A 21,503-nucleotide genomic window follows, 5' to 3' on the forward strand; every position below is an offset into this window, starting at 1 on the left:
ATATCGATAAATAAAAGCCAGTTGAATAGGCAGGCCCTGAAACAGAGCCTCGTTTTCATATTTTTCACTTCCTGTATGGAAGTTTGCTGCCAAATGAGTTCTGTTTTACTCACAGATATAATTCAAACAGTTTTAGAAACTTGAGAGTGTTTTCTATCCAATAGTAACAATAATATGCATATTGTATGATCTAGAATAGAGTACGAGGCCATTTAATTTGGGCACGATTTTTTCCAAAGTGAAAACAGCGCCCCCCTATTGACAAGAAGTTAATAATATATATCCTCTCCTTATGCAAATTTCACCTAGCCCCTCTCTTCCCTTCTCTCCCTCCTCCTTATATATATAAACCTCTCTGTATCTGAGAGTCTTAGTACGTCTCTCTGAGTCCTGGAGAGTAGAGAAGAGCAGCTCCCACCTGTTCAACTTCAATACAAACCATGTTCTCTGCATGTCTACTGTTGCTGCTGGCAGCTGCTTCCTGTGAGTTCCTGACTGTAGTCTGATCAGTATAACCTGTGTTGCTGTGACACTGATGTGACTCCTTGATTGATCTGACCTGTCATTCCTCTCCCTCCTCAGGTGTCCACTGTCAGGTCGTACTCACACAGGCTGGACAGTCAGTCCAGGGGACCCCCAAAGGATCCCTCAAACTCACATGTGCCTGCAGTGGATTCACTCTAAGCAGCACTAATATGTACTGGATCCGCCAGGCACCTGGAAAAGAACTTGAATGGATCATTTACTATTATTCTGACAGTGACAAGAGCAATGCCCAGGTAGTACAGGGCCGATTCACTGCATCAAAGGACAGCTCTAATTTCTATCTGCACATGAGCCAGTTGAAGCCAGATGACTCTGCAGTGTATTACTGTGCTAGAGACTCACGATGGTTAAACTAATGAGAATAGCCGTACAAAAACCATCTGTTAGAGAAAGGAAGGACTTGCACAAACACATGACAAGGGGATACATGAGGAACAATTCTAATGATGTATCAAATAATAACACAATGATACACCTGTTAAATACATGGTGCTAGTGTTGTTGATTCACCAGCAGGAGGCACTCTCTCTCCATATGATTAAAATAAAGACCAGTACTGATGAAGGCTCTGATAATACATTTTATTGCAAGAAAAAAGTATAATTTGGATGTTGATTCAAAATGTTTTAGTTTGTCAAAATGGAAGTTGTGTCTTAAATATGTTTCCTCCACCACAAGTATGAACTAATGCTGTAAATGTAGTGGTTCATATTTAACCCCCCATTCAACCAAGAGGGTCTCTGAGTTTTCAGAATGTAAAGGTTGTGTCCAGTAATAGTGGTGATGGTCCTGCAGTGTTTCTAACCCTCTTATACATCCCCTCCCCCTTTACGTCAATGCAAACCTGGTTCTCTCCCTACTTAAACTGTATCTGTCTGTCCTAGTAAGCCCCTCTGTGTCCTAGAGAGTAGAGAAGAGCAGCTCCCACCGGTTCAGCTTCAACACAAACAATATTCCCTGTACCTCTGCTGCTGCTGGCAGCTGTATCCTGTGAGTCTCTAGCGATTTTGGAGGAAGGACAAAGCAAAGAAAATTGCCTGGAGAATAAAACTGGCTTCAACACAACTACTAGAATTGATATAGTGTAAGTGTAACATGTTGCTATTTTGAGTATTTAACGTTGATCATTATTTTCTTTCCCCAGGTGTACAGAGTTATTTTTAACTCACTCAGCCAGCCTCTATGACTGTCCAGCCAGGTCAACCACTGACCATCTCCTGTAAGGTCTCATATTCAGTTACTACATTCTGGATTCGACATCCTGCTGTGAAAACATTGTAGTGGATTGAACATGTCAATAATGCTGAACCTCTCTCTTCACTGAACAGCATCACATTGTTTTCAAAAGGAGTCTGCGGACTGAAAACACAGCTGTGTATTATAGTGCTCCCTCCACAATGATACAAATCAGCACCAGACCTGTACAAAAACTCACCTTCTGGGTAGATGATGGGACTCATGAACACAGAGATTTAGTTTACTTTTCAGGTGAAGTAGTAGTAGGATAGAAAACACTCTAACGTTTCCAAAACTGTCAAAATATTGTCTGAGAGTATAACAAAACTGATTTTGCAGGCGAAAACCTGAGGAAATCCAACCCGGAAGTGACTCTTATTTAGAAAATTCACTGTTCCATTGCCTGCCTTTCGTCCATTTAAAGGGATATCAACCAGATTCCTTTCCTATGGCTTCCTCAGGGTGTGAACAGTCTTTAGACATAATTTCAAGCTTTTATTATAAAAATGAGCGAGATTTATCAAATCGCGTCGGTGGATAGACGGATGTCGTTCCATTAGTTCATGCGCGCGACACTGATAGCTCAACATTGTTTTTCTCTCCTTTCTCTCCTAATTTTCATCAACAGTTGATGACATGCCTAAGGCTGTGGAATACTGAACATAATGCGCCAAACAAATGGAGGTTTTTTGATGTAAAAATAATCTTTATCGAACAAAAGGAACATTTATTGTGTAACTGGGAGTCTCGTGAGTGCAAACATCCGAAGTTCATCAAAGGTAAGCGATTAATCATTCCGTCCAGTCATTCCGAATGCTCTTACTTTCTCATTTTTCAGGATACAAGCCTGAAACTATTTCTAAAAACTGTTGACATTTGGTGGAAGGCATAGGAACTGCAATTTGAGTCCTAAGTCAATGGATACTGTAATGGCATTGAATAGAAAACTACAAAACCAACCAAAAAACCTACTTCCTGAATGGATTATTCTCAGGTTTTTGCCTGCCAAATCAGTTATGTTATACTCACAGACACTATTTTAACAGTTTTGGAAACTTTAGAGTGTTTTCTATCCAAATCTACCAGTTATATGCATATCATATCTTCTGGTCCCGAGAAGCAGGCAGTTTAATTTGGGCATGCATTTCATCCAAAATTCCGAATGCTGCCCCCTACCCTAGTGAAGTTAAAGGGATCCGTGCGCCAAGAGGTTAACCTCTCTAGGGTACGTGAGACGGTAGCGCCCCACCTCTTCAACAGCCAGTGAAACTGCAGGGCCAAATTCAAAACAACAGAAATCCCATAATTAAAATTCCTCAAACATACATGTATTTTACACAATTTTAAAGATACACTTGTTGTTGATCTAGCCACAAAACGGCTAGCCACAAAAAGGCTTTACGACAAAAGCAAACCAAACTATTATGTTAGGTGAGTGCCTATTCACAGAATAAGACAGCCATTTTTCCAGCCAAAGAGAGGATTCACAAAAAGCAGAAATATAGATAAAATGTATCCCTAAACTTTGATGATCTTCATCAGATGACACTCATAGGACTTCATGTTACAAAATACATGTATGTTTTGTGCGGTAAGTTCATATTTACATCCACAAATCTGAGTTTACATGGGCGCGTTACGTTCAGAAGTTCCAAAACATCCGGTGATTTTGCAGAGAGCCACATCAATTTACAGGAATACTCATAATAAACATTGCTAAAAGATACAACTGTTATGCATGGAATTTTAGATGCACTTCTCCTTAATGCAACCGCTGTGTCAGATTTCAAAAAAGCTTTACGGAAAAAGCAAACCATGCAATAATCTGAGTCGGCGCTCAGAGCCCAATCAAGACACAAATATATCCTCCATATTGTGCAGTCAACAGAAGTCAGAAATAACATTATAAACATTCACTTACCTTTGATGATCTTCATCAGAATGCACTCCCAGGAATCCCAGTTCTACAATACATTTTGTTTTGTTCGATAATGTCCATCATTTATGTCCAAATTTCTCCTTGTTGTTCTAGCGTTCAGTACACTTTCCAAACTCCAAAAAAAGTAAAATTACAGTCCGTAAAAACATGACAAGCGAAGTATTGAATCAATCTTTAGGATGTTTTTATCATAATTCTTCAATAATGTTCCAACCGGAGAATTCCTTTGTCTTCAGAAGTGCGATGGAACAGAGCTCGCTCTCACATGAATGCGCATGGTCAGCGCATGTTCAGGTCATGGTAGACCTTACTCAATCCCCTCTCATTCGGCCCCACTTCACAGTAGAAGCATCAGACAAGGTTCTAAAGACTGTTGACATCTAGTGGAAGCCTTAGGAAGTGCGACATTACCAATATCCCACTGTATCTTCAATAGGACCCGAGTTGAAAATCGACCAACCTCAGATTTCCCACTTCCTGGTTGGATTTGTTTCTCATGTTTTTGCCTGCCATATGAGTTCTGTTATACTCACAGACATCATTCAAACAGTTTTAGAAACTTCAGAGTGTTTTCTTTCCAAATCTACTAATAATATGCATATTCTAGCTTTTATGGCATTGTAGCAGGCCGTTTACTCTGGGCATGCTTTTTATCCGGACGTGAAAATACTGCCCCCTACCCCAAAGAAGTTAATGTTCCTGAATGTATACATAGGAAATACGTAAACAGATGTATCATCTGTGTCCCTCCATTATGAGCAAAACGTTCACAAGCGCCCACTCTATAAAACCCATACTTATCACTGGTGGCATACAAGATCATCTATTAAGGACCATGATGGAAATGAATATCTAAATTCTAATGCAAATAAATAACTGGAGTCCACTATCACCTCTGTCTTGTGATGCAAAAATATTGGCAATAGGTTTTGATAGTATCAAGAGTCATCCCACTGGACACAAACTGTCTGAATCAACGTTGTTTACACATCACTTTGTTTAAAACAAATTTTTTCCATCTGTTGACATTAAAACAAGGTGGAAAACTGATTGGATTTGCAAGAAGCCATCAATGTAAAGGAATTTCTGGAATTTGTGTATTTTCTTCCAACCTTTAAAAAAAATCCAAAAAAATTCGTTTTTTGTTGTTTTGTGTTTGAATTCATGTTAGATGACAACTAAATCAAATGTAAATCAAAACTAGACATTAATGAAGATGATCAATATTTAGAAAATCATCATGTTCCCCACAGTTCCTCCAGTCCTTGGGTCAGTTGTGTGTGGTGAGTAGAACCTGGAGGTTTTTTTGGACTAAGTGACCTGATCAGGAAAAACTCTGTTCCTGGTCAGGTCATATAATAAAGGACAACTCCTGGCCCTACCAATGAGTCATAAATTCACCTCATTTAACAGCCCCTCCCCCATGACATCATGATGTAAATCCAGATCCCACAGAGTTCATATATACTTATGTTCTGCTGCTGACTTGTTGTCTTGTCTTGTGTGGAGCAGCTGAGTTCATATCTTCACCCTCAGTATGATGGGCAAACTCTCCCTTCTGCTGCTCTCTCTCTGTCTGCCCTGTGAGTTCTGCAGTACTTAATTAGCTGTCTTTTATGGAATGACTGAACATTGACAATGTTTTTTGTAAACTCTCTTCTCTTGCTATCCTTAATTTTTCTGCTGCTTTCCCTGTAACACATTCTTCCTATTTCTTTCTCTCTCTCCATTAGGTTTAGATGGTCAGAGTCTGGAGTCCATTCCCTCCAATTCAGTCATGAAAAAGCCTGAAGAAGCTCTCAGTCTCTCCTGTAAGGGATCTGGGGTACACCTTTAGTAGCTACAACACACATTGGATTAGACAACCTGCTGGGAAAGCATTGGAATGGATGGGTTATTCTGGATTAGGCCTAGGTAACCATGCTAAAAGGTTTGAAGGACGTATGGAAACAACTAAAGATAATTCCAACAGCATGATGACTCTGAAGCTGTCTGGTCTGAGAGCAGAGGACTCTGCTGTATATTACTGTGCACGAGACACACAGTGGTGTGAGTGAGTGGAGGATCTGTACAAAAACCCTTCAGAGAATCTAACTGGCAGCAGAGTCAACAGAGGGCAGTAGAGCATCAGTACAACAGAGTACTATCTACTGAAGTATTATATTCCCCTGAGAGCCGAAAAAGACTTGTCAACAGAACTACTTGTACATCAATACAAAGTACACATTTCCCTGAGGAGAGGTGTAGAAAAGAGAGGGAGAATTGCATTATGCTGTGTTTTAGATGTCTAATCTGCCATTTAAATCATGATGAAGCTTTTTATCATCCACCAAGGTTTCCCACAGTTCCTCCAATTGCTGAGTCAGTCCATATGTCTGATGAATATAGCCTGTCCACCCAATGACAGACTCAGGACCCAGGTTTTAGAACTGTTTTTTTGTATCGTGCTTTGTATTTCTATGTGATTCAGATTATTATTATTTATTTTATTGGGCTCATTTGAAAAAGAGACCTTGATATCAACATGACTCCCTGTCAAAAATAAAGGTTAAATAAACTCTTGGCCCTAACGATGACTCATAAATTCACCTCTGACCTCATTCAACAGCCCCTCCCCCATGACATCATGATGTAAATATAGATCTCTCAGAGTTCATATATACTTATGTTCTGCTGCTGACTTGTTGTCTTGTGTGGAACAGCTGAGTTCATGTCTCCACCCTCAGTATGATGGGAAAACTCTACCTTCTGCTGCTCTCTCTCTGTCTGCCCTGTGAGTTCTGCAGTACTTAATCAACAGTTCTTTGTGGAATGACTGAACATGGACAATGTTTTTTGTAAACGCTCTTCTCTTGCTTTCCTTCATTTTTCTGCTGCTTTCCTCTAACATGTTCTTCGTATTTTTTTCTCTCTCTCCATCAGGTTTAAATGGTCAGAGTCTGGAGTCCAGTCCCTCCAGTTCAGTCCTGAAAAAGCTTGGAGAAACTATAAGTCTCTCCTGTAAGATATCTGGATTCACCTTTGACAGCCACAACACACACTGGATAAGACAGCCAGCTGGAATATCCCTGGAATGGATGGGTTACTCTGGATTAGGCCTAGGTAACCATGCTAAAACTTTTGAAGGACGTATGGAAACGACAAAAGACAATTCCAACAGCATGATGTCTCTGAAGCTGTCTGGTCTGAGAGCAGAGGACTCTGCTGTGTATTACTGTGCAAGAGATACAGTGGTGTGAGTGAGAGGAGGATCTGTACAAAAACCCTTCAGGGAATCTAACTGGCAGCAGAGTCAGAGGGCAGAAGATCATCAGTACAACAGAGTAACAGAGTATCTACTGAAGTATAATATTCCCTTAAGAGTCAAAACTACAGAACTACTTGTACGTCAACACAAGGTACATAACCAAAAGTATGTGGACACCTGCTCGTCAAAAATCTCATTCCAAAATCATTGGCATTAATGTGGAGTTGGTCCCCCCTTTGATTCTATAACAGCATGGTCAGAATATTAACCCCAATGGTGAAGTATTTCTATAAATATTTAGAAAATCATCCTCCAAGATTCCCTACAGTTTTACCAACCTCCTTGACCTAAGCAGGAAAAACTATTTGCCCTGGTTATGGCATGGGTACATAGTTTGTCCGTGTCGCTTCACATGTCATGTTATGAATAAAAACTCCTGGCCCTACCAATGAGTCGTAGCTTGACCCCTGACCTCAGTGTCATCAGCCCCTCCCCCATGACGTCATGATGTAAATACAGCTCCCTCAGAGTTCAGGCAGAAATTCTGAAAAAAGGACCCTAGCCTGAAGAAGTTTGCCTCGTCCCTGACTAGTCTCCCAGTCCCTGCTGCTGAAAAACATCCCCACAGCGTGGTGCTGCCACCACAATGCTTCACCTTATGGATGGTGTTTATGGTTTTTATTTTTAATACATTTGAAAAAAATTCAAAAAAACTGCTTTTGCTTTGTCAATATGGGATATTGTGCGTAGATTGCTGAAAAAAAAATGTTTCATACATTTTAGAATAAGGCGGTAACGTAACAAAATGTGGGAAAAGGTCAAGGAGTCTGAATACTTTCCGAATGCACTGTATATTCAACTTAATTTTAAAGACTGGGGACCATTGACACTCTGTCAAGTTCTGACCTGAGTTCCGTTTTTATGTCTTTATTTTAGTTTGGTCAGGGCGTGAGTTGGGGTGGGCATTCTATGTTGTTTTTCTATGTTTTGTTCTGTAGGTAATTTTCTATGTGTTTGGCCTAGTATGGTTCTCAATCAGAGGCAGGTGTCAGTCGTTGTCTCTGATTGGGAGCCATATTTAGGTAGCCTGTTTTTCATTGTGTTTTGTGGGTGATTGTTTCCTGTTGTAGTTTTGCTTCACCGTACAGGACTGTTCATTTGTCGTTTTATTGTTTTGTTCAGTGTTTAGTATTCTTATTAAAACAATATGGACACTTACCACGCTGCGCATTGGTCCTCCTCTTCTTCCACCCATGACGTGTTATGCGGTTAAGCGCACGGTGTCGCCAGTACGAGCCCATAGGCCGCCTGAGCCGCCCTTCGGTCAGGAGCCGCCCTTCAGTCAGGAGCCGCCCTTCAGTCAGGAGCCGCCAGAGCTGCCCTTCAGTCAGGAGCCGCCTGAGCCATCCTTCAGTCAGGAGCCGCCTGAGCCGCCCTTCAGTCCAGAGCCGCCCGTCAGTCCAGAGGCGCCCGTCAGTCCAGAGGCGCCCATCAGTCCAGAAGCGTCCTTCAGTCCAGAGGCGCCCGTCAGTCCAGAGGCGTCCTTCAGTCCAGAGGCGCTCCTCAGTCCAGTGGTGCCCTCTACTAGGGTCTCCAATCCAGAGTCGGTGGCGAGGGTCGCTACTCCTAAGGTGCCACATAAGTGGGCCGAGACTATGGTGGAGTGGGTTCCACGTCCCGCTCCAGAGCCGCCACCATGGTAAATGGCCACCCAGACCCTCCCCTATAGGTTCAGGTTTGCGGCCGGAGTCCGCACCTTTGGGGGGGGGGGGGGGTACTGTCACGTTCTGATCTTAGTTCCTTTTTTATGTCTTTATTTTAGTTTGGTCAGGGCGTGAGTTGGGGTGGGAATTCTATGTTGTTTTTCTATGTTCTGTTCTGTAGGTAATTTTCTATGTGTTTGGCCTAGTATGGTTCTCAATCAGAGTCAGGTGTCAGTCGTTGTCTCTGATTGGGAGCCATATTTAGGTAGCCTGTTTTTCATTGTGTTTTGTTTGTGATTGTTTCCTGGTGTAGTTTTGCTTCACCATACAGGACTGTTCGTTTGTCGTTTTATTGTTTTTGTTCAGTGTTCAGTATTCTTATTAAAACAATATGGACACTTACCACGCTGTGCATTGGTCCTCCTCTTCTTCCACCCACGACGAGCGTTACACACTCCTGGGTTATGGTACAAAAAATATTAGCAGAGTGTAAAGCTCATTGTACAGAGATGCCTAACATTATCCAGCTCTATAAGTCAGTTTTTTTTTACATTGACAACACATTAGAGTATTTATAATTTTCACAGTTATTCAATATTTTTTCCCCCACTGATATTCCCGTTAATTATACAGTATATATCCTCTCCTTATGCAAATTTCACTTCCCTTCTCTACCTCTTCTATATAAAAACGTCTCTGTATATGAGAGTCCTAGTACATCCCTCTGAGTCCTGGAGAGTAGAGAAGAACAGCTCCCACCATTTCAGCTTCAACACAAACCATGTTACCTTCATCTCTGCTGCTGTTGTTGGTAACTATATCATGTGAGTCATAAAAAAAGATTTATGGTGAATAAATTGACTAATTTAACATCTGTGGATTCTTTCAACAGGTGTTCATGGTCAGACACTGACTGAGTCTGGACCAGTAGTTAAAAAACCTGGATAATCCCACCAACTGACATGTAAAGCCTCTGGGTTCACATTCAGTAGCTACTGGATGGCTTGGGTTGCTTATACAGGCACATCTAGTAGTCCAATCTCTTACTCCTGTCAGTGCAGGGTAGATTCATCCTCTCCAGAGTTGACTCCAGCAGTATACTGTACCTACAGATGAACAGCCTGAAAAGTGAGGACACAGCAGTGTATTGCTGTGCTAGAGAGTCACAGTGGTAAACTAATGGCAGAATCCTTACAAAAACACTTCCCCATTCAACACAGACAACCTCATTTCTTTTTTTTGGTGGGGGGGATTAGCTTTAATGTTGCAGATATATTGTGGGTTCTATCACTTTAATTGTTTGCATCATTTCTAATCCCCCTTCCTTTTTTAACTTGGCAATAAATTAGGGCAGCAGGTAGCCTATTTTATTTTACTAGGCAAGTTAAGGCAGTTAAGAACAAATTCTTATTTACAATGACGGCCTAGGAACAGTGGGTTAACTGCCTTCAGGGGAAGAATGACAGATTTTTACATTGTCAGCTCAGGGATTCAATCTAGCAACCTTTCGGTTACTGGCCCAACGCTCTAACCACTAGGGTACATGCAGCCCCAATGTCTAGCGGTTAGAGCGTTGGGCCAGTAACCAAAAGGTTGCTGGTTCGAAATACCCGAGCTGACAAGGTGAAACACCTGTCGTTGTGTCCTTGAGCAAGGTACTTAACCCTAATTTGCTCCAGTGGCTGACCCTGTAGGTAGGCCATCATTGTAAATAAGAATTTGTTCTTAACTGACTTGCCTAGTTAAAAAATGGTTAAATAAAACATGTAATAATTTGAATAGCAAAACGTTCACAAGCATTGCCATACATTTGTTTTTACAATAATAATTTGATTCATACAGTATAGGATTACCAATAATAAGAAATCAATGTTTAACCCAAAAGGGTTTTGTCTCCCAGAAGTGTAGTGTGAAAAACAGACACATTATTTCATAATTTCCCCCCATTTTGCACAAATATTCACAGTCCTTTATACCTGATTATCCTCATTATTCAAATGTTATTTAACTCTCTCTCTCTCTACCAGTCCCTTATATAAACAGTCTCTATATGATTTTTCAAGTACATCCCTCAGTCCTGGATAGCAGAGAAAAGCAGCTTCCACCAGTTCAGCTTCTACTAATAACATGTTACGTCATGTTTCAGCATGATAATGCACAGCCCCATGTCGCAAGGATCTGTACACAATTCCTGGAATGTCCCAGTTCTTCCATGGCCTGCATCCCCACCATACATGTCACCTATTGAGCATATTTGGGATGCTCTGGGATGCTCGTGTACGACAGCGTGTTCCAGTTCCCACCAATATCCATCAAGTTCGCACAGCCATTGGAAAGGAGTTGGACAACATTCCACAGGCCTCATCAACTCTATGCGAAGGAGATGTGTCGCGCTGCATGAGGCAAATGGTGGTCACACCAGATACTGATCCCTACCTTTTTTATGGTATCTCTGACCAACAGATGATTATCTGTATTCCCAGTCATGAACTCTTCCTAATTCTTTTTTTTCAATTGACTGATTTCCTTACATGTCCTACAACCTATCAGAGATTATGCAGCATGAACTGACATGTTGTCCACCCAATCAAAGGATCAGAGAATGAATCTAGTACTGAAAGCATAAGATACAGATAGCTAGCACTGCAGTGCATACAATGTGGTGAGTAGTTGACTCAAAGAAAGAGAAAGACAATATTTTAACAGTTTTGCACAACTTGATAACTTCCAAAATGAAAAGCAAGAAAGAGAATTGCGGGAATAATTATATGTACAACGAGCAAAGTGATCATGCTGTGTTTATAAGGCTGCTATGAAAGTGAACTGTGTTTGTGTGTTATCAGGGGTGTTTTCATTCCACATCTTCTGTTGAAAAACTTTTCTTAAATGGAAGCAAACGGAACGAAACAGGGATAAACATACCTGAATTTGTCCAATAGAAACTCTCATTTGTAACTGTTGGACTAATGATTACACACTAGATCAGCTAGATGCAGGCAAGAGTGTTCAAGGCGGTATTGAATGTGTCACCTTGGCTACACAAAATTATCAGGATTAATGTTCACATTGTAAACGTTAATTTATCGGCTAGGTTGTAGCAACCTCATGATGGGTACAGAGAAAATGTGAGTATCATAAACCTATCGATGTTACATTGAGCTGGGTATATGGAATATTACAGTCATCCAATATGTCTTAAGATGGTGAGGAAAGCACTTTTAAAGAACAACCAGGCATCCTCTACTGACGGGATGAGGTCAATATCCTTCCAGCATACCCGGGCCAGGTCGATTAGAAAGGCCTGCTCACAGAAGTGTTTTAGGGAGCGCTTGACAGTGATGACGGGTGGTCATTTGACCACGGATCCTGTTTGAAAACAGCAGAGATGTATTTAGATGGCAGGTTGGTCAGGATGATATCTATGAGGGTGCCAATGTTTACGGATTTGGGGTTGTACCTGGTAGGTTCCTTGATAATTTGAGTGAGATTGAGGGCATCTAGCTTAGATTGTAGGATGGCCGGGGTGTTAAGCATATCCCAATTTAGGTCACCTAGCAGTACGAACTCTGACGATAGACGGGGGAAATCAATTCAGATATGGTGTCCAGGGCACAGCTGGGAGCTGAGGGGGGTCTATAACAAGCGGCAAGAGTGAGGGACTTATTTATGAAGAGATGGATTTTTAAAAGTAGAAACTCAAACCTGGATAGTATGACAGAATTATGCAGGCCATCTCTACAGTAGATTGCAATTCCGCCCCCTTTAGCAGTTCTGTCTTGATGGAAAATGTTGCAATTGGGGATGGAAATTTCAGTTTTTGGTGGCCTTCCTAAACCAGGATTCAGACACGGCTAGGACATCAGCGTTGGCGGAGTGTGCTAAAGCACTGAATAAAGCAAACTTAGGGAGGAGGCTTCTGATGTTAACATGCATGATCCAAAGGCTTTTACGGTTGCAGAAGTCAACAAATGAGAGCGCCTGGGGAAGCACAGGGCCTGGTTTAACTTCTCTGGGATATGTGGGACGGTAGCGTCCCACTTGGCCAAAAGCCAGAAAAAATTTAGCACGCCAAATTCAAATATATTACTATAAAATTCAATCTTTCATGAAATCACACATGAAAGACACCAAATTAAAGGATTTAAAGGATTTACGGCGAAAGCACACCAAATGATTATGTTAGGTCAATACATAGCCACAGAAAAAACACAGCCATTTTCCCAGCAAAATATAGTAGTCACAAAAAGCAGAAATAGAAATAAAATAAATCACTAACCTTTGATGATCTTCATCAGATGACACTCATAGGACATCGTGTTACACAATACATTTATGTTTTGTTCGATAATGTGAATATTTATATCCACAAATCTCGGTTTACATTGGCGCCATGTTCAGAAATGCCTCCAAAATATACAGAGAAAATGCAGAGAGCCACGTCAAATAACAGAAATACTCATCATAAACTTGTTTTACATAGAATTAAAGATACACTTGTTCTTAATGCAACCGCTGTGTCAGATTTAAAAAAAAACTTTACGTAAAAAGCACACCATGCAATAATCTGAGACGGCGCTCAAAAATAACAACATTTCTCCGCCATGTTGGAGTCAACAGAAATACTAAATTACATCATAAATATTCCCTTACCTTTGATCATCTTCATCAGAATGCACTCCCAGGAATCCTAGTTCCACAATAAATCATTGTTTTGTTCGATAATGTCCATTACTTGTTTCTAAGTAGCTACTTTTGCTAGCATGTTTAGTGCACATGTCCAAACGCTCGCACAGATGCAGGCGAACTCGGACGAAAACTTCAAAAAGTTATATAACAGGTCAAATAAACTGGTCAAACTAAGTAGAGAATCAATCTTCAGGATGTTGTTATCATATATATCCAATAACGTTCCAACCGGAGCATTCCTTCGTGTCTGTATAAGTTATGGAACGCAAGGCGATATCATGAGGAAAGCGCGTTACCAGGAACTGGCAATCTACCAGACCACTGACTCATTCCCCTCTCATCCTTGCCCCACAACACAGCATAAGCTTCATTCCACGTTCTACAGACTGTTGACATCTAGTGGAAGGCGTAGGAAGTGCAAACAGATCCATATCTTACAGGGAATTGAATAGGTGATGAGTTGAATATTGACCAGTCTCAGAATTCTCACTTCCTGTTTGGATTTTTTTCTCAAGTTTTTGCCTGCCATATGAGTTCTGTTATACTCACAGACATCATTCAAACAGTTTTAGAAACTTCAGAGTGTTTTATATCCAATAGTAATAATAATATGCATATATTAGCATCTGGGACAGAGTAGAAGGCAGTTCACTATGGGCACGCAATTCATCCAAAAGTGAAAATGCTGCCCCCTATCCCTAAAAAGTTAACAGTCTGATGGCCTTGAGATAGAAGCTGTTTTTCAGTCTCTCGGTCCCAGCTTTGATGCACCTGTACTGACCTTACCTTCTGGATGATAGCGGGGTGAAGAGTCAGTGGCTCTGGTGGTTGATGTCCTTGATGATCTTTTTGGCCTTCCTGTGACATCGGGTGCTGTAGGTGTCCTGGATGGCAGGTAGTAATGCGTTGGGAAAACCGCACCACCCTCTGGAGAGCCTTACGGTTGCGGGCGGTGCAGTTGCCGTACCAGGCGGTGATATAGCCCGACAGGATGCTTTCAATTGTGCATCTGTAAAAATGTGTGAGGGTTTTAGGTGACAAGCCAAATTTCTTTAGCCTCCTGAGGTTGAAGAGGCTCTGTTGTGCCTTCTTCACCACACTGTCTGTGTGGGTGGTCCATTTCAGTTTGTCAGTGATGTGTACGCCAAGGAACTTGAAGCTTTCCACCTTCTACACTGTTGTCCCGTCGATGTAGATAAGGGGGCGCACCCTCTGCTGTTTCCTGAGGTCCACAATCATCTCCTTTGTTTTGTTGATGTTGAGTGAGAGGATGTCTTCCAGGCACCACACCCCCAGAGCCTTCACCTCCTCCCTGTAGGCTCGTTAGTCTCGTCATCGTTGGTAATCAGGCCTACTACTGTTGTTTCGTCTGCAAACTTGATGATTGTGTTGGAGGCTTGCTTGGCCACACAGTCATGGGAGAGCAGGGAGTACAGGAGAGTGCTGAGCACGCACCCTTGTGGGGCCCCAGTGTTGAGGATCAGCGGAGTGGAGGTGATGTTTCCTAACTTCACCACCTGGGGGCGGCCCGTCAGGAAGTCCAGGACCCAGTTGCACAGGGCAGGGTTCAGACCCAGGCCCTCGAGCTTAATTATGGACTGTACTATGGTGTTGAATGCTGAGCTATAGTCAATTAACACCATTCTTACATTGGTATTCCTCTTGTCCAGATGGGATAGGGCAGTGTTAAGAGTGATGGCGATTGCATCGTCTGTGGATCTATTGGGGCGGTAAGCAAATTGAAGTGGGTCTAGGGTGGCAGGTAAGGTAGAGGTGATATGCTCCTTGACTAGTCTCTCAAAGCACTTCAAGATGACAGATGTGAGAGCTACGGGGCGATAATCATTAAGTTCAGTTACCTTTGCATTCTTCGGTACAGGACCAATGGTGGCCATCTTGAAGCATGTGGGGACAGCAGAGAGATTGAATATCCTCGTAAACACACCAGCCTGCTGTCACTGTGAGAGTCAGTGATTCTGATCTCAGTCACCGTTAACATAAATCCCATGACCCCACCAACACTAGGAGTGTGTAGACACATACTCTTAATTATAACCATATAATATAAATGATTACTTGAAAAACATAAAATATAGATGACAACCTGTCAAGATAACTGTATGAATATCCTGATGAAACTTTAACCGAAAACCTTACAGCGATTCAAAGTGAGTTGACAATGGCAAATAACCCCAAACAGGATCCATAACATATGCAGTCATTCAGTCAAATGAATTATCAATCTCTAGAAGCTAAAACCATTTAGGCCTATTCGGTAATGTCTTTCAATTTGGTGAGTTTATTTATTTATTTAAATGAAACTTGAAATTTAAATGAAATTAGTTCAATATTGAATACAGAACCATGAAGGTCAATAATGTTAAAGTATAGATGGAACAAGAATATATGGAACAAGTTGAGATGGAACAAGTATAGATGGAACAAGTTGAGATGGAACAAGTATAGATGGAACAAGTTGAGATGGAACAAGTATAGATGGAATACAAATAGATTTATTCCATCTATACTTGGAATTGTATTGATCCCAATAGATTATGTCATCCTGTGTTGTTCTGAGAAACAATGCTGCCAATATCAACCCTGAAAGAACTTCTCTCCCTCTCAGTCTCTAGTTAAGCCTCTAGAGGGCGGGCTATGCAAAGTCTTCTTCCCCTTCATCCCTTTATAATCAGACACTCAGTTCTGGCCTTCCCATTATAGGTATATTGGACTGACATTACAGCAAGCCCTGCACTAACTATCACTGGACAATGGAACTGATGACTGTCTGGAGTTTAGTTGTCATGGTGATGTGCATACACAGTAAGTAAGCATTATATTGTGACTGAAGAATGTCTGAGTATAACGGTTAAGATCAAAATCAATGTTTATACCAGATCTTCAAATTAATGTTGAAACGTTTTTGTTTTGCAGGTGTATGTTGTGATATCAAGCTGGATCAGTCTCCTTCTCAGGTGAAAAGACCTGAAGACACTGTTAAATTGTCATGTAAAACTTCTGGGTTTAAAATGACAAGCTTCTACATGCACTGGATAAGGCAAAAACCAGGCAAAGCTCTGGAGTGGATTGGGGGAGTTAACTCTGGTTCAACAGATGCACCAGACTACTCAGAATCCCTGAAAGGACAGTTCACTCTGACTGAGGACGTCTCCATAAACACACAGTTCATAGAGGTCAAGAGTCTGAGATCAGAGGACTCTGCTGTTTATTATTGTGCCCGAGAGACACACTGACTGAAGCTGGTGGAGCAGCTGTACAAACCCCCCCCCCCTAACCACATGGATAGCTGATATACTACTTCCTCTCTTTGTGTCACACTAGAATAATACTGAGTATCATTACTGTAAATAATACAACAACAATATCACAAAGCACTATACTATAAAAGAGATCAGCCTCTAACATTCCAACTATCTCTTGCCCAGTCAGGTCAAGCATTCTTGTTGTTACATGAACAAGTATTTAAAGGCCCATTGCAGTCAAAAACGTGATATTCCTGTGTTTTATATACACTGCTCAAAAAAATAAAGGGAACACTTAAACAACACAATGTAACTCCAAGTCAATCACACTTCTGTGAAATCAAACTGTCCACTTAGGAAGCAACACTGATTGACAATAAATTTCACATGCTGTTGTGCAAATGGAATAGACAAAAGGTGGAAATTATAGGCAATTAGCAAGACACCCCCAATAAAGGAGTGATTCTGCAGGTGGTGACCACAGACCACTTCTCAGTTCCTATGCTTCCTGGCTGATGTTTTGGTCACTTTTGAATGCTGGCGGGGCTCTCACTCTAGTGGTAGCATGAGACGGAGTCTACAACCCACACAAGTGGCTCAGGTAGTGCAGCTCATCCAGGATGGCACATCAATGCGAGCTGTGGCAAAAAGGTTTGCTGTGTCTGTCAGCGTAGTGTCCAGAGCATGGAGGCGCTACCAGGAGACAGGCCAGTACATCAGGAGACGTGGAGGAGGCCGTAGGAGGGCAACAACCCAGCAGCAGGACCGCTACCTCCGCCTTTGTGCAAGGAGTAGCACTGCCAGAGCCCTGCAAAATGACCTCCAGCAGGCCACTGGATCCAGCAGGCCAACCAATCACAGTATGGTTCTTAACAGTTACACAGAAATGTTTCATATTTAACAAAATATTCAGACCACATGAACCTGTTCCCCATCTCTTTTTAATATTTGTGTGATTGTCCCACGCTGTGAGGAGGAGTCAATGCAAAACTCTGAGCTCTTCCACCACTACTTATCTCACTGCAGAGTGGAGAAGAGGGACTGAAGCTCTGACTAGACTGAGGAACAGAGACACACCATAACTACTAATTGTTCCTCATGACATGTACTATTGTGGTTTTATTGATGACAATAGGCTTGACAGGTGAATACTTCTAGACATATTTTATTTGTAAAAGAATGATAGCTGATATTTTGAGTTAAGGTATTTTATCTGATGATACTTTGTCTCAACAGGTGTTCAGGGTCAGACACTGACAGTCTGGACCAGTGGTTAAAAAGCCTGGAGAATCCCACCAACTGACCTGCACAACCTCTGGGTTCACATTCAGTAGCTACTGGATGGTCTGGATCAGACAGGCTCATGGGAAAGGACTGGAGTGGGTTGCCATTATAAGATTTAATAGTGCTGAAATCTACTACTCCCAGTCAGTTCAGGGTCGGTTCACGATCTCCAGAGACAACAGCAAGCAGCAGGTGTATCTCCAGATGAACAGTCTGAAGACTGAAGACTCTGCGGTTTATTATTGTGGCAGAGACACAGTGACACAAGAGGCTGCAGCAACATACACAAACTAGTCAGCACTGTCCACTCTCTGACGACCAACTCCATGGAACTAAATGGTGCCTTATAGTGCCAGATTAAAAGAAAAAGTAGTTCTCAGGTTATAACTGTGTAATGACCATTTTACCATGGTAATTCCCTGGTCATTTTGTACATTCAAATAAAGTGTTACCTTTCTTTCTTTCTTTCTTGCAGCAGCCACAGCCCCCCCTACTCTATTCCCTCTTATGAACTGTGGAACCGCTTCTAACAATGTCTACAGCATCGGTGTAACGGATTTCCTCCTCCTCTTCATCCGAAGAGGAGGAGCAGGGATTCGACCAAAACGCAGCGTTGTGAAATGACATTGTATTTATTTAACAAGACAAAAAACGAACTACACTTGATAAACTACAAAACAAATAAACGATGTAGACAGACCTGGACGTAAGAACTTACATGAAACACGAAGAACGCACGAACAGGAAAAATGACTACATAAAACGAACGAACAAACAAAACCGAAACAGTCCCGTGTGGCGTAACATACACAGACACTGACACAGGAGACAACCACCCACAACAATCAATGTGAAAACACCTACCTTAATATGGCTCTCAATCAGAGGAAATGAAAACCACCTGCCTCTAATTGAGAGCCATATCAGGTCACCCTTTAACCAACATAGAAACACATAACATAGACTACCCACCCAAACTCACGCCCTGACCGTCAAACACATACAAAATAACAGAAAACCGGTCAGGAACGTGACAATCGGTTGTCTCGCTACCGGCTTTTCACCTTCCTCACTCACATTCAAGTGGAAAGATGCCAGCGGGAGTCCGCTGACGGACTTCGTCCAGTACCCGGCAGTCCAGAGTGGGGGAGCCTACACAGGAGTCAGTCAGCTCCGTGTGGCTAAGAATGACTGGGAAAACTCAAAGTCTTTTAATTGTTCTGTGGAACATCCTGGAGGTGGAAAGACAGCAGTCATCCATAAACCAGGTAAGATGTGGTCATTATATTGTATTTTTTTATGAAGTTGGTTCTATTTTTCTAAAGATTGCATTTTAATGTTTGTGATGTAAACTATTTCTGTTTAGAAAACCTGATTATAAAATGATACTTGGTGTTTACCCTGGATGTCTTATTTCAATAAGGGGTTAAAATAACATGCAGACATTTTTTTTACCTCCCGCTACACAGTCCCAAAGTCTCCAACAGTGTCTTTGCTGTCGGGGCCCATTGGCACCACCCAGTACCTGATGTGTATGATTGAAGATTTCACCCCAAATAAAGTCACTGTCACCTGGAAGAAGAATGACATGGAGGTGAAGGGCCAAATCACTACTGTTGGCAAACAGCCGTCAGGCCTCTACTCAGGCAGCAGTCTGCTGAAGGTCAACAACACTGACTGGAACAACAAGGTCAAGTACAGCTGTGTGGTGCAGCACCAGGGACCACCCACCATCAAGACAATCTCCAAAACAGGTCTGTATATAGAAGAAGACTGTACTACAATAGATGTCATGCTCACATACAGTATGTCTATTATTTAGTGTAGTTCCTCATCAGGAACATTAACATGTCCTGCTTTCACATTGCTGCTCTCCCTTTCAGAACCACTGACGGTGACTCTGAACCCACCACGTGTGAAAAAGGTGTTCTTGGACAACCAAGCAGTGCTGGACTGTGTCATCAGTGGTACAGACCAGGACACAGTGTCTGGTACCACTATCACATGGCAGGTCAACGGACATGCCAAGACGAGTGGCATCGATCTGAAAGATATTGAATCAAAGGGCAACCTGAACAGCAGGGTCAGTACTCTGACCATAGACCAGAAGGACTGGACCAAAGTGAACAAAGTCCAGTGTTCTGTCATGAAGAGTGGTGAAGACAAACCGGTCATTCAGGAACTCAGCTTCACCAAAGGAAGTAGGTCACTGAGACATCTCAATGTGATTGTGAAAAGTGGCCACCTACTCTAGTATCTGGAGAGGGAGGCACAGGATGTGCAGACTTTTGCTCCAGCCCAGCGCTAACACACCTGAGTCAGCAAATCAACTAATCATTAACTAATCATCACCTTTGCTTAGTTGAATCAGGTGTGTTAGTGCTGGACTAGAACAGAAACCTGCACACCCCTGTGGCGCTCCAGAACCAGGGTTAAGGACCACTAGGTTCGATTTTAAACTAATATTCACATACTGGTTTTCATATGTACCTACACATCCATGAGTGTAATGTTTCTCCTTAAAATCAATCCTCTTGCAGGTGAAGCCCCTTCAGTGTCCGTCCACCTTCTCCCGGAGAAAGACACCAGGGAGGAGGAGGATGTGACTCTGGTGTGCCTGGTGGTCTGCCCGTCTCTCTGTGAAGTCTACATCATGTGGCAGGTGAACAGCAGCCAGTACCAGGAGGGGGTCACCAGCCCTCCTCAGAAAACCCCGGAAGGCAGGTAATCTGTCACCAGCGTCTTCACCACCACTAAGAAGGAGTGGGAGGGAAACGTGCTTTTCACATGCGCCGTCAAGGACCTCGGCTCGGACAACAACACCGCACCTCAGGGGAGGAGTGTGTCAAAGTCCTTGGGTAACTCATGTGAAGACAAGTGATATTAATCTGTGTGTGTTGTGTCGTTGTGTCTCCTTATTGACTCCTCTGTGGGTCAGAATAGCCAATTACTAGGCGTGTCCCCTGTTGTTTGATGTCATTGTTGTTGTCCTTGAGTTAAAGTTAACATGTTAGTGTTGTCATTGTTTTGTTGACTGTAAACGTGTATATTGTCTAATGTGATATTGTCCAGTCTACTGTGTTAAAAGATTTATGTCCTATTGCACAGTCTTGTGTTGCCATTGTTGTCCTTTGTCATTGTTCAATGTGTCTTCCTAATGTGGAGGCTGGCTAATAAACAATACCGCATATGAGATCACATGGTTTGGTGTTCGTATATCAATTACTTCAAGTCTTAGAAAAATATACTGGTTTATTGTACATATAAAAACTGAATGCAGACAATTGTTTTGTCATGAAAAGACAACATCACTGAATAGCCTACATAGTAGTACTATACTCACAGTAAGGTGGTCATGGATGTACTATTTAGTGTAAAGGTGTAGCTTGACATAATGTGAGTGGGTGTGCATGTTATTATTAGGCCAAGTCTGCACAGCTCAGTGGCATGTGTTCTTTGTGTGTTGATGTGTGTGTCTGTGTGTGTCCATATAATTTGAGCTCATGTAGCTCAAATTACGATAAATACTAATACAGGTGTACAATACACATGAACACATGAATATACAGACACACACACGAACAAGCAGACACACATGA

General features: G+C 42.0%; 1 gene segment (V, D, J or C); it reads left to right on the plus strand.

Moving 5' to 3' along the window:
- Positions 1–440: 440 nt before the first annotated feature.
- On the plus strand, positions 441–20,894 carry LOC120034013. The segment is given in 9 exon segments: positions 441–483; positions 583–892; positions 1,431–1,536; positions 18,156–18,243; positions 18,380–18,447; positions 18,941–19,172; positions 19,374–19,658; positions 19,788–20,105; positions 20,445–20,894. Coding segments are annotated over 9 exon segments (1,791 nt in total).
- The last annotated feature ends 609 nt before the right edge of the window (positions 20,895–21,503 follow it).

This window comes from Salvelinus namaycush, chromosome 41 (genome assembly GCF_016432855.1).
Source record: "Salvelinus namaycush isolate Seneca chromosome 41, SaNama_1.0, whole genome shotgun sequence".
NCBI lineage: Eukaryota > Metazoa > Chordata > Actinopteri > Salmoniformes > Salmonidae > Salvelinus > Salvelinus namaycush.